The sequence below is a fragment of the Diplotaxodon limnothrissa genome, linkage group LG3, assembly GCF_057381915.1.
Source record: "Diplotaxodon limnothrissa isolate DT_005_m linkage group LG3, D_limnothrissa_male_GT1.1, whole genome shotgun sequence".
Classification (NCBI taxonomy): domain Eukaryota; kingdom Metazoa; phylum Chordata; class Actinopteri; order Cichliformes; family Cichlidae; genus Diplotaxodon; species Diplotaxodon limnothrissa.
In genome coordinates, this window is record NC_140598.1 from 26,187,385 (window position 1) to 26,201,889 (window position 14,505).

The following is a 14,505-nucleotide window of genomic DNA, read 5'->3' on the forward strand; positions in this document are numbered from 1 at the left end:
TTTTTACACATACAAATCCTGATTTACAAGCACAAAATATTTATGACCACAATTTGAGCCCATACAGGTGAAGCAGAGCTGATCTGACCTGGAATCAGTGCAAACAAACCACTGAGCAGGTCTGATCCAACCTCCTGCAGACTATGTGAACTACAGTGTTTGTTCATCTACATCTTCATCCAATGTTGTCAGGGAAACAAACAAACGTTTCCTGTTTTAGCATCTTAATCAACCAAAAAGTAATGTGACTTAGTTTTGTTAAAATTTCTGCTTTTGTTGTAAAGCAGTAAATTTGAAGTTTCATGGATAACAACAATAATTATACTTTAGCATTAAAAATATGTCTTAATCCACACATTAATAAAAGTTGCTGTTATGCTGCTAACCTGGGTCAAAGTGTATCCTGAGGTTTTAGGGTGTTTCAACCAAACAGTATCAAGTACGTGAGTTATGAGGATCCTTTTGTTACAACAAGCAAAGCTGTTTATTTGTTTTGAAATGTGCCCACACATTTGAAATGATTTGCACTGTTTTGCTTTTGAAGGAATGATGTATGAAACTCCATTTTTGTTTGTGGAATGTTTTGGTTTACATGATTTTTCTTGTGAATTTGTCGATTATTGAGTGAATGGATTAATTGCTAAGTGCTAGAAAAGTGTTACAGTTATGCAAGACTCTGAAAATAGAGCTACGCAGCACTCTTTACAGCAAGCTGAATGCATCGCTCTCTCTTTCCCTCTAATCTCTTCCTCTCAGGTCGTGTGGTCCCTGTGCTATCTGTCATCCAAAGCACAGTTAGACTCGTGGACACTGTGTAACTGCTTTCTATGAGAGTGTCACATCTGTTCCCAGGATAACTTTGTAAGAAGTGCATAAATAAAACTCAGCTGTCTTTCACTGTGAATGCTTTTGCTTCCTTGCAAGTAAATAAATGCGTTGAAGCTCATTACTCTGAGTGTCTCACTTTATAAGAGAATTCTTCTAACAGTACCTTAATAACTTTGGTCTCACTGTTTATCCATTTTATTATACTTTCACAGAACTGGCTCTTGAGCCTGTGGGCTGCTTGCTGTCTGTAGCATCATCATGACACCTGTCCAGACTGTGTTAGTGTCACTCTGGGAGCTGCTGTGTCTGTTCATCGGCAGGATTTTCATGAAATTAGTTTAAAGGAAGAACAAAACTGTTGTTCATGAAATTCAGTGTTCTCACTGATTCATGATATCCTAATCAGTGAGTGCGTTTGTTACAGAATAATTACAGATACTGAGCCAACTGACAACAGAAACACTTTATGTGATGATGAACGTATAAAATACTATGAATTATAGCTCAGCAGTACTCTATGTGATACTCATTGAGTTACAGCAGACAAATGGATCATGAACACTGAGTGTTAGAGTGCAGTATCATAAAACCAAACACACAAATGTGTTAAATGTAGCTGCAGAGTCAGACGTTTCCTTTCTTGCATCAATGAAACTTTATTTGAGTCTTCAATCCCCCCTCTTTTGTTTATCCTTGTCGTCGTTGCATACTTTGAATGCAATTACCTAATACTTAAGATTTGCATATACTGGCACTCAATGTTTTTAATCATTATTCAGCTGATTAATGTGGCTATAAACGTTTTTGTTTAACCAGCTGATCTTGATGCTATGTGATGTAGAATCAGTCCAAAGCAACTTATGGACAGGCAGGAAGACCCAAGATAAGTAACAAAACATTCAAATAACTTTGAGACTGTCCCCGTGGGATGAGAATTAGAGTGTGAGAGTGCTAACTTATCAGCTAATGGTGATTATCTTTGTGTGTCATCCTCCACCCACAGACTGTACATAGACTCTGTACAAGACAGATAAACTCCATTTCTCAGTTTGTATGTCAGCACCTTTTTTTTTTACTACACAAAATCTCCCAAAATCTCCTTCTAACTAAAAATGGGAAATATATGCATGCTGTATTTCATGAGCATCACTTTGATCTGTATTGTATGTCTTAAACTATGTAAAAAAAAATTCTGTATGAATACATTTGCTGGGTTGACAGCTTTTGCAAGAGCAAGAGACTCTGGAAACCTAAAACTTGGCTGGTCTGTGGATCAGCAAAGTACAGACTGTAATCAAACTGTACTTTTACTGCTGACTGTGTTTATGAAATATATTCATTGTCTCTAGAATAAACAGCTTATAGTAGAAATATTACAGCCTGATCAGAAAGTAGAATGAACTCTGCAGTCAAAGAGTCCAGATCTCATTGTAACTCTGACTATATTTGAAATAAAGTAAACAACCATTTTATTATGAACAGTACATGCACAGCATGCCAAAAGAAACTCTGAAAGCATCACTGGTGATCTGCTTGTATCTGTGTTGGTATTCAAAGTGCAACATCTCCCTCTAGTGGCCAAATATAAACCATGTGTGAGGATGGTGTTCATGTAAAATGTGAATCATAGTGTTCCAGTCAGTCATCAGTGTGTCTCTGCACAGCTGTAATTAAAATGTGTTCAGAGGGCCTCAGTGTCTGAATGGTTCCAGTTCAGCTCCATAACAGCAGCGTCCCTGGTTTGATTCCTGTGTTTCAGCTCATATCTGCCTCTCTCACTGAGGGGGACGTAACTACATGGACATGGATTTGTTCATCAATCAAACTACAGATCACTGAGAGCAGAGGACATTTGAATTTATTCAATGAAGTTGAATATGATGCTTTTGGGCATCATAGACATGAATTGTAATCTCACTGGTCAAATTTAGATTATGTCACAACAGTGCACAACTTAAACTTTTTTTACATGTCCAAGTCCTTGTACATAAGTTTAAAAGAACAGAATTGTGATTCATTCTTTTTTGTTTCTGAAATAAAATTGAAGTGTTACAGTGTACCTTTAGATATATGTTTACATTATTTTATAACTTCTATTGTTAAAAAAGGAAAAAAGTCAGTTACCCACCTCTGTGTTTGAACCAATAGAAAGCTGGTGCTCAGAGGAAGAGGGCGGGCTTTACTTGGTGTCAGTGACAGAAATGAAAAGAAGCTCAAATGAGTGAGAAGGACGATGAAGGAAACATCTGTGCTGTGTCTGCTCTGTAAGTAGAATCTCTGTGTTTGTTTGAATTCTTGTACTTTGACTGTCTGCTCTCCTGATAACTGATGATGGAGGAGAAGACATGAAAAACAAATCAGGCTGAATTCAAGTTCAAACACCACGAGGACCAACTGCAGGTCTGAACTGACTCTTTATCTTTGCTCAGGAGTCGAGGAAACACTGTAACTTAGCAGCGTCATTAATATCAAGTTAGTGGTGAAAAAAACAACTTATATGTGTTAAGAAATGTTAAAAAACACAGAATGCAAAGCATTAGCAGATATGTTTAATAGAGCACACATAGAGGTTTTCTGCGGTTTGTGTGGAGTTGTTCTTTATGTTCAGCTCAAATCAACCTGAGTGTCATTTCTCTTTAGTTCTGATCTCACTGCTGAGCTGCACAACAAACCAAGGTCAGTAAAAAAATGAAACAACCTTTTATGAAGCACTGACATTGCAGACCAAAATTGTGCACATCACTATCCCCTTTGCTGTCACTGGGTCATGCTCTTGGTGCATGCATGCCTAATGGCACAACTCATTCAGCCAAACAGGGTGTGAGTGTGGTAATGTTGCTGACATGGGCATCCTGTGGCTGAGAGAACAGAGCCGCCGACTGAAGTCGGAATGACTTTTTTCAGTCACTGGAGAATTTGAATGTGATTAAGCAGGTCAAGAAAGGTCACTAGAAATGGCATCATACAGCACTTGACCTCACCCCCAGTGCTATCCCAGTCTGTTTTATTAAGGACATCAGCGGGTGCTAGTCTCCCTTTACTTTATCATAATGGTGGCAATCCATCAGTACACCATTTAGTGAGGCTGAAAAAGAGATGAATAACATGATGAGCTCTCTGATTACATAGAGAGTATCAGCAAGAGACCTGAGCGAGCTCTAGTAGCCACACCGGAGTACTCCAAAGCACTGACTGTAATCCAGTATTCGGCACGCATAACATGAAGACCTGTTCTCTCTTAGGACAACAGCTTGTTGTCCAAATTAAATTTAAATATCTGCGTCTCATCACCCCGACGCTTTATGGCTCCAGCGTAAATCCACTGTGGTCCTGCCGGAGTCCGCTTGAGTTGTTATTACAAAGTGACATGGCAGCATCAAGCTCCAAGTGAGACCAGGAATATATAGGTCTGCTCCAGCTTTCCTGAGCTAGGAAAGAAGGTGACTGGACTTAGATGAAGACATTTTACCTCTCATCCAAGAGGCTTCTTAAGTTATAAAAACCAGCAGGTGAAGAGTCTCAGATATTTAAACCCTGTTAGTCTTCAACACTGGTAATAAACAGAAATACAACGCTTAGGTGGTGGACTAAGTTATTCAAGTTGTTTACAATCAATCAAAAATAAATGTGTTTTATCTAAAAAAGTTTGCCACACATCAAAGATCTTATTAAGTTTATCCTCTAATACAGGGGTGTTGAACTCAAGGCCTCGAGGGCTGGTGTCCTGCAGGTTTTAGAGCTCACACTGGGTCAACACACCTGAATCAAATGATTAGTTCATTACCAGGCCTCTGGAGAACTTCAAGAGATGTTGAGGAGGTCGTTTAGCCATTTGAATCAGCTGTGTTGGATCAAGGACACATTTAAAACCTGCAGGACACCGGCCCTCGAGGCCTGGAGTTCGACACCTGCTCTAATATATAGCTGATCCTCTCCATGTGCAGCAGAGCAGTCAGTTCTCTTAGCCACATTTTAATTGAGGTACAATGTCAGACTGTTGAGCTCGAAGAGTTTTCTTCTTCTTCGGTCATGTTCTCTTAATAATGCACACACTTGGTGGTTGATTACTTTCCCCGTTTCTTTAATTGTTAGCAACACAGGAGGGAAAACCATACATTACTTCAGCAGTTCGCGCTTCGGAACAACAGGAACAGGAAGTGAAGTAATCTATAATCACCACAATAAAATCATTTTCAAAATAAAATGACAATCAGAAAACGTCTTTCACAACATAAAATAAATTAATATATTTACTCATGAGAACACAAATCTAACACCCCCCCCCCCCCTTGTTCTCATGCTGTTAACCCATAGCATCTCATGCATTTCCAAAGAACCATTTTTGAAACTTTCTGAGTCTCACTCTTGTAACTGGTTTTGTTAGTATGTCTGCAGCCATTTCTTCTGATGGACAGTGTTCAATGCAGATTTTCCTTTCATTTACCGCTTCACGAATGAAGTGATATTTCACATCAATATGCTTTGACCTCTGTCTGTTCACTGGGTTTTTACTCAATGCAATGGCCCCTTGGTTGTCCCCAAACAGTTTAGTACATGTGTACCTTTTTCTGTCCATGCCGTTTAACAGTTGGGTTAAATACATGCTTTCCTGAGTAGTGGTTGCAAGACCAATGTATTCAGCTTCACATGTTGAGAGTGCCACTGTAGGCTGTTTCTTTGTTTTCCAAGATATTACTGGTCCCTCTTTAGTAAGTGCAAAACAGTAGCCTGTTGTACTGCGTCTGTCTTTTACAGAGGATGCCCAGTCAGAGTCACTGTAAGCAATTAGATCTAGATCCTCACTGCTTTTCTTAAAGATCAGTTCGAAGTCGTTTGTGCCTTTTAGGTATCTGAGGACTTGTTTTGCCGTTACTAAGTCCTCTCTCGTGGGTTGAGCTAGTGTTTGAGATAGTCTGCTAACAACCCAGCTTATATCTGGTCTCGTACATGTCATGGCATATATCAAACTGCCCACTATTTCTCTGTACTCTCTTGAGTTAACAGTCTCATTTGCATCATTTCCTCCACATGTAGTAGTGTCCATTTTTAGTTCACACAGTGTGGATCTGGGTTTGCATTCAGACATCCCAAAGCGTTCCAACATTCTTTGAATGTACCTCTTCTGATTCATCCTGATTTCACTCTCTTTTTGTATAAACTGTATCCCAAGAAAACTGGATATTTTCCCCAGGTCTTTCATGTTAAACTTTGACCTCATTGTTTCTTTGAATGTATTTAACAAGTTAGTATTGCTAGCTGCAATGATCAAGTCATCTACCCAGATGATAACCAGTAGAGTTTCATGTCCAATGTTCTTTCTGTATACACAGTGATCAGAAAGGTTTCTTTCAAAGTCATTTTGTTCAAGGTAGTCATTCAAGAGTTTGCACCAGTTTCTACCTGATTGTTTTAACCCGTAAAGGGATTTCTTTAATTTGTACACCAAGTTTTCTCCTGACTCTGTTTGCTCAAAACCTTCTGGTTGTTCCATGTATATTTCTTCCTCAATGGGAGCATGCAAATATGCAGTTTTAACATCCATTTGGTGGATAATAAGATCATTCTGGACTGCTATTTGCATTAGGGTTCGCACAGATGTCATGTTTGCTGTTGGTGCAAATGTCTCTTGGTAATCTATTCCTTGTGTCTGGTTGTAACCTTTTGCTACAAACCTGGCTTTGAATATTTGTCCTTGTTCATTTTCTTTGAGGGCGTAGACCCATTTTCCTCCAATGGTATTTCTACCAGTAGGTAAAGTAGTCAGTTCGAATGTGTCATTCTCTTTCAGAGAGTTGATTTCGTCTGTCATTGCCTGTTTCCACCTTGGTGCCTCTGGTGACATCAGCGCCTCTTTATAGGTTTGGGGGATTCCACAGGTTGCTCTGTAACAATAATCAACACTTACAGAGGTTACATTTGCTAAATCTTTGCAGTTAGATGTGTAATCCTCTAAATATTTAGGAGGTTTCCTTTCTCTGTTAGGATAGCGCTCAGTTTGGTTTTGCTCATCACCCTCATGTCTTTCTATGTCAGGGTTTGGTTCATTTGTGCTGGTTTCCTCTTCTCTAGGAGGTCTGTTCTCTGCTGCATTTTCATTTTGTTGTTCTGTACTTTCTTTTAAAGGCACTACATGTTCATAAGTCTGAATTTCTGTGTTATATTCATCAGTCTGTGTTTGTTGTTCAACAGTGTTCTTCTTGATAAATCTCACGAGTCTGTGTTTTGACACTTTTCCTGTGTGAGGGTTATAAACCAGGTATGCTGGGCTATTTTTACTATAACCCACAAATATTCCTTTTTCACATCTGGGATCAAGTTTCTTGTGGTTATGTGTGTATGCATAACAGTCTGACCCAAATATCCACAGTTTTGAGAGATCTGGTCTTTTCCCTGTTAACATCTGATATGGTGTACTTTTAGTCCTGTTACTGTAGCATCTGTTGCGGGTGTGTGCTGCATTTTGAATGGCGTAAGGCCATAATTCTTTTGGCAGCTCTTTTTCTAGTAAAAGGCACCTCCCCATTTCAAAGAGAGTTCTCCATTGCCTCTCAGCTGTGCCATTCTGATGGGGAGAATATGGTGCAGATGTCTCATGCTTTATGCCCTTTTTCCGTAAAAGAGACTGGAAGGAACTGCTTGTGAACTCGGTGCCATTGTCCGATCTAATGCACTTAACACTGCCGTATGGTGCACAGTCAGTTAGAAACTTTGCTGTGGCCTCTGTGGTGTCACTTTTCTGTTTTAGAAAGTAAACTGACACTGCCCCTGAAAAATCATCTGTAAATAATATAGCGTATTTATGACCACTTTGGCCACTTGGTTCAATGGGGCCAGCTAGATCAGTGTGCACCAACTGTAATGGGTCACTCGCTTTTGGGTCGCTTTGTCTGTTTCTGTTGTTAGTGAATTTCCCTTCTGTGCACACATTACAATCTAACATGCCACTGCCTGTGATTTTCATGCCATCTACAACATCGGGTAGCTTTAACACATCACTAACATTACAATGTCCTAAAATTTCGTGCCATGTTTTCACATCACAAGCCAGATTAACAGTGTCACAGGACATCATGTCATTGTATGATGTTTCATTGTTTACCGTTTTCAAATAGTAGAGTCTGTTGTATTCTTCAATGGAGAAGACTGTCCCATCTTTGTTCACCAGTTCATTCTGTCCCTTCTTGAAGATCACCTGTGCTCCATAGTTTGTAGCTGCCTTCACTGAAAATATGCTCTGAGGGTAGGATGGGATGAACAGGGCATCTCTCAGTGTGATGGTGGTACAGTGTCCTTGTATGTCCCGTAGAGAAACGTTGGCGTCTCCCCTCTTGAGTGCGACGTTGTTTGTCCTGGATCCATCAGCGAGCTCCATGTAGGGTTTCTCAGGATCAAAAGTCTCATCAAACTTTATGAACTTGTTCTTCTCCGTAATGATGTGTGAAGTAGCACCACAGTCCACCATTAGTCCTTCTCTTATTATGTCAGTAGGCAGAAGTCTTTGACTAACTTTAAATACAAAAGTCTGCTCTTCTTTCTTGTCCTCTTGTTTTACTACAGTTAGTTTCGCATCATCTCTGTACTTGGTTTTTCTTCTACATGTCTCATCACTGTGTGTCGAGCTTCTATGGTAGCTACACCACTTAGGTGTTCCCTTTTGGCGACAATCTTTTACAAAATGTCCTCGGTTTCCGCATCCATGGCAGGTGATTGATGTTAAATCAACCTTCATCACATTATCTGCTTTTACTTTGTTGTCGAATTTCTCGGTTTCCTCATAACTTCGTAGGTTGCTTTTGAACTGTGTGAATGTTAAATCTTCACTGCTTTGAGTTGTGTGGATAGCAAATGGCTTGTAAGTTTCAGGAAGCCCCTTTAGAATCATAGCGATAATAAGTCCATTACTGATGACTTCTTTTGCATTTCTTAGGGAGGTCACTGCTTTTTCAGCTCGGATAATATAATCTGTCACTGTCTCATCTGGTTTCTTCTGTAAAGACGTCAGCTCTGTGTACAGTGCGATGATTCTGGGCTTGCCTTTACTATCGTAGTGGTCACGTAGTATTTTTAAAGCTTTTCTTCAGTCGTCAGTCGCATCTCTCATTACCAGTGACAGACTTTTATCATCGAGAAACTGTATCAGTTCAGCGTAGCATTCAGCATTCTTCTCTGCATCTGGGTTAGTGACTGATAATATAGTCAAAGGAGCTTGCAAAGAAAAGCGTCTGGACTTCTTTAAGTTGCTTGAAGACGTTTCACCTCTCATCCGAGAAGCTTCTTCAGTTCTAAGGTCAAATGGTGGAGAGTCCCAGATATAAACCTAGTGGGAGTATCCCCCCACAGAGGGACAAAAGGACCCCCTGATGATCCTCTAATCGCCTGAGCCAAGGTGGGAAACTGGGCGTGGGTCCCAATCAGCCAGAGTTTCGGGTGTGTTCATTGTGAAACCTGGCCCCACCTTATCATGCGAATTCCTGAGGTCAGATGGCCCAGGATGTGAGTGGGCGTTAAGGCGTCTGGGAAGGGATCTCAAAACTGGATTATAGATGGCAGAGAGTTGGTGTCGTAAACCCCCACCTCTGTTCAAAGATGGTCGCTCACAGTGGACATAGATGGCTTCTTTCACTCCTCTTTCAAACCATCTGTCCTCTCTGTCCAAAATGTGAACATTGGCATCCTTGAAAGAGTGACCTTTGACCTTTAGATGCCTCTTCCCATCGTTTTAATCCCAGCGGGCAGCCTTGTGGGGGTTTGAACAGCCGGTTCCACTTTCTTAATTCTTCGATAAGTCAGGTCCAAGCCAGCTCCGATCAGCAATCATGGTTCCGAATAGGTAGATATCTTCAGCACTCAGGCTCACCCAAGCCCAAACTTCTCGTTGAGAAAGGGGTGTCAATTGCATTTAGGGACCAGTTGATCAAATCCACAATTCCTCTTTTAGATTTTAGAGAACAGACTGTGAGAGAATGTTCCAGAGAAAAGTGCGACCGCCTTCATCAAGAGCAAGAGCAGTGCAAATTTGCAACCCAATAATAAAATAATAATAAATATAAAATAAAAATATAAAAAAAATAACAAAAATAACAAAACTGAAAATGTGGCAGACCAAATCCACCCTCATCTTTAGACTTACATAGATGAGCTTTTGATATTCTATACGTTTTCAAGCCCCAGACAAATGATAATACCACTGAGATGATCAATTTGAAAAACTGTTTATTCAAAAAGATTTAGGGAGAGAAACCATTTTAATTGCATTGATGCGTCCCACCAAGGAACTAATAACTAATTAGAAGCATAATAACACCCAGGTATTTCACACTGTCTATAATTTTAAAAGTTAAAGTTTTCAAAAAGTCAACATCCAGGTTTGCAGTTAAAGTCACAAATTCACTCTTCTGCCAGTTAATTGTATAACCTGAGATTTCCCCAAATGACCTCACCAGGTCTAAAAGTACAGGAACAGATCGCTCAGGATTCGACAGGAACAAAATAACATCATCACCGACCTAAGACCCCGTTAGTCTTTAACAGGGTCTTAGGTCAGTGCATGTTAAAGTAAAATTCACAGGGATGGGATAACCCAAGGTTTCCCAGGATAAACTGGCCCTAAGCATCACTGCCTTCTTCTGATAGTGCATCCTGGAGTGCTATTATCCTTCTGGGAATATTTTATTTTCATAAATAAAGGCAAACAGATCTGCCTCTACCTGCATCTATGAGTTGGAGGTTCTTCCATTTGGTATCACCAATAGCAAGGCCCAAAGCAAAGTGTTGGATTCAGTGGATGGACTCTGCCACTCAGACACTTTTGGATACAAATACTGCCCACATGATCCCCTTGTACCTACATGCACTAAATAATATCTATACAGGTCTTTCACATCTCTGGGCTTCATCCTTCCCTTTATCCCTGAGGCCAAGATCTCAGTGGAAGACATGTGGAGGAGACCCAGAACGTGGGATTGTCCAGTGCTGTCAGAAGCAGAGCTGCAGATGTGGACTTGAAGGCAGTTAGAACACCTAAAGCAGATATCCCTCCCTGACTGCTATATCAGCTCAGTTGCTTTTATGTGTAGAGAAGACCAGTGCGAGACAAGTAGATGCCTCATATCTAACTGCATGATTAAGAGTGGCTCCAAAGAATCAGAAATCCATGCCAAGCCAAAGTTTTGCAGCACTTACTTTCTCCCCTCTACTGAATATTGGGCAACAGAGATCCTATAACAAGCCCAGTGGGCCTCTGAGGAAACATAGTGGAAATCGTAGGTGTATGATGATTCAGGGCAGAAGGACACTGCAACTCGGTAACATTGGTATGATGGTAGACTCTGTCTAGCCATGAGCACTTTGGCCAGTGAGCCATGTCACCACCTTGCACCTTGGTGGCAGGCAAACTTTTTATCAGGACTGATAATTCACCCCAAAACCTCAAATACACACACACATACACATTATGTAATTGTTCTCATGTCTCAAGTATTTAGTTGTTTACTTTTAGTAAATAACTAAATACAAACTAATTTTAATGCAACATCATTTTCACTGTTGTTTCATCATAAGACAAACATAACAGATCATCAGTTTTTCACTTTAACCCTCACAGCTCGTCTGACTGTGAGTCCCAGCAGCTCTCAGTTATTTAAAAGAGACGTTGTGTCTCTGAGCTGTGAGGAGGACGACAGCTCTGCTGGATGGACTCTGAGGAGAAACACAAGCAAACAACAGAGGACTCAGTGTGGAGATGGGTGGGGAGAAGTAAATGGTTCTTCATGTAACACCACTGTTTTCCTACTGGACAGTGGAGTTTACTGGTGTGAGTCCAGAGAGGGTCCCATCAGTAACATGGTTAACCTGACAGTCACTGGTAAGCTGAGTGTGTGGAGTTAGTGTTGATGAAGCTGTGTGTAAATGGATGAAATGCTGTAGTTTGTCTCTGTGTTGAGGTGGATCAGTGATCCTGCAGAGTCCTGTCCTCCCTGTGATGGAGGGAGATGACGTCACTCTGCTCTGTAAAACAAAGACCACTCCCTCCAACCTCCCAGCTGCTTTCTATAAAGATGGCTCCCTCATCAGGAAGCAGCCTACAGGTCACATGACCATCCAGCATGTTTCCAGGTCTGATGAAGGCCTCTACAAGTGTGACATCAGCGGTCATGGAGAGTCTCCATCCAGCTGGATCACTGTCACAGGTGACACACCCACCTGTCTGTGTTTCTGCAGCTTTCAACATTCACAATGTGACGACAACTTAATGACTGTGTTTGCTTTATTTTAGGGGAACACACCACCACACCTCCACCTACATCCACACCTCCACCTACATCCACACCTCCACCTACATCCACACCTCCTCTTGGTTCCACCTCCATCACTCTTCCTCCATCACTCTCTCCTCCTGTTCTCTCTGTGTTGTCATCTGTTGGATCAGCCTGTGTTGCGGTTCTACTGGTGTTACTGGTTCTGCTGGTAAGACGATGTGTTCACAGTAAACCTGCAGGTGAGTCTCAGACTAATAGAATAAAGTTCACATTCATTATGATTACACAGAGACAGCACAGCAATGTACTGTAGGTACTTCCTGATCTTACATCCATGGTTTTCTTTTGCTGAATAATGTGCACAGTCATTATTTCTGGACATTGTAAAATGTAGAAATGATTTTTCTAAATAATTTCCTCACATTTTTAACAATTAAATTCTGTACAGTACATTAAATACAGTAAATTGTTCTTTTTTTTAAAATAATTTCAGAAGGACAAGAAAACACTTTAGAAAATGAAGTCATTGATGACATCATATACAGTGAGATCAAAACATCACACTGTCCGCAGCAGCCAATCAGACAAAGCAGAGGTAATATTGGTCTCGTCTTCTTTTTGTTTGTTTTTGTAGTAGCTTCCGGGGTGGGGACAAGATTACTTTGGTTTTTGAAGTATATACAAATTTAAATATTCCGTAATTTCAGGAGACTGTGAAGACATGAGATAATGAATAAAGAAACTATTTTTGCCATTTCTTTGTCACAAGTGGGTACCTCCACCTGTTTTCAAAGTGTTGTAGGGGATACCATTTCCCAATCTAACCAATTGTCTTCCACTTACCCAGACACTGTGTTAACCACTCCACTAAGGAAACAAAGACATTTTGAGAAAGCTATTACTATGAAACAAATCTAAATAATGTTTTTAAATAGTTCTCAATCAACAGTTATTTTTGGAAACAAATGAGCAACATTATGACCATTTCAGCTTTTTGTAAAGTTATCAGCTAATGTTAGCTAGCTTGGTTTTAAATCCGCTTCCGTGAACTGTATGAGAGCATCACAGAGACACAAACATCCTAGATGCTAACTCACCAATACTGGAGCTCAGTGTTCTTGTACAATTTACCCCAAAACAGCCATATTACTGTACAGACTTACATTAAAATGCCCCCAAAACCTCCAACAGCACAGCCACAGTCTCAGGGATCCAGTTTTGGGATAATGAGCTGAGGTGAAGGCTAACAGACAGCTAGCAGCTACAGGCAGCTTTCCCTGCCAGTCAAAAGGCCACGCCCCTAATAATGCAAACGTTAAGCCTTAATGTAATTACAACTCTGTTGCTTGTGAAGCTCGCACACAAGAATTTCACTCAAATGTGCTGTACCAATGTACCTGCACATGTGATGTGACAATAAAAGTGATTTGATTTGATTTGGATTATAGCAGGCAAACCTTGAAATCTTTCTGGGATTTCCTTATCTGGGTGACTCAGGAGGTAGTCCACACACTACAACATGACAACCACCAAAGGGAGATCATTTTGACTCCATCCTGCAACAGTTGCAGCACTGCTACTTTTCTACTCTAGAACAGTAGAAAACCATTTCATAAGTAGAAGTAAGCCTACACATTTTAACATCACATTTGGAGCCTCAAGTGAACATTTAACATTTGTGAACATTTGACATTTATTCAATTCAGTTCTGTTGCATCTTCAAAAATTAAAAATGAAATAACTGAGACTTACAATGGAGTATCGTTGCAAATGGTTTACTGAACCTTCTTTTCAGCGCATGTACAGAACATCAGTATCCATTTTCTACTGCCTCCTACAGGACACACTCTTCTTCCACTTCCTTACAACATTAATGTAACACAGAACCAATACTGCCTCTCCTGGCATTACCATTGTAACGACACACTCATTCTCATTCTGCTTCTTTCAGATGAATAACAGGAACTTAGGATGTAGGTATCTATGAATAATAACTATTATGCATACTCATATATTTATATAACCAACTAATTTCTTGATGCGATACCACAAGTTCAAAGCCTTTATTGTCATTGCATTTAGAAATGCAACAGAATGTGACATAACTGAACGATTAAACTTGTTTTTAAACCTTGTTTAGGAACAAAGTCGCAAACAATTATAATTGTGTGTCCACAAGAGAATTCGTACATGCACCATTTATTGGCATACATCCATTTTCTCCTGCTTCTCTTGGTCCAGACTGCAAAGATAACAAGACCTCTCTCTCTGGAGCCACCTCCTTTAACTCTTGTAAAGGAATTCCAAGCCAAGCCAACAGAAAGACAAAATCTCTCACAGAGAAATTATCTCTCCACCATGTTTTGAGTTTATTCCAAGGTCTCAAAGCCTCCAAGGGAACAGCCAACTTAGCAATGAA

At 40.3% G+C, this 14,505-nt stretch overlaps 1 protein-coding gene across 1 annotated transcript; it reads left to right on the top strand.

Moving 5' to 3' along the window:
• Positions 1-3,061: 3,061 nt before the first annotated feature.
• LOC146635109 (low affinity immunoglobulin gamma Fc region receptor III-like) lies at positions 3,062-12,816 on the top strand. The gene is made up of 7 exons (XM_085350029.1): positions 3,062-3,092; positions 3,469-3,504; positions 11,432-11,692; positions 11,772-12,017; positions 12,104-12,325; positions 12,601-12,681; positions 12,794-12,816. Exons 1-7 carry the CDS (start codon positions 3,062-3,064, stop codon positions 12,814-12,816), a joined length of 900 nt encoding a protein of 299 aa, XP_085206155.1.
• Positions 12,817-14,505: the final 1,689 nt, after the last annotated feature.

Coding starts and splice junctions, on each gene's coding strand:
- LOC146635109 (XM_085350029.1), top strand. CDS start 3,062: ATGAAGGAAACATCTGTGCTGTGTCTGCTCT. Junction 3,505..11,431: donor GAGCTGCACAACAAACCAAG/GTCAGTAAAAAA, acceptor TAACCCTCACAG/CTCGTCTGACTGTGAGTCCC. Junction 11,693..11,771: donor GGTTAACCTGACAGTCACTG/GTAAGCTGAGTG, acceptor CTCTGTGTTGAG/GTGGATCAGTGATCCTGCAG.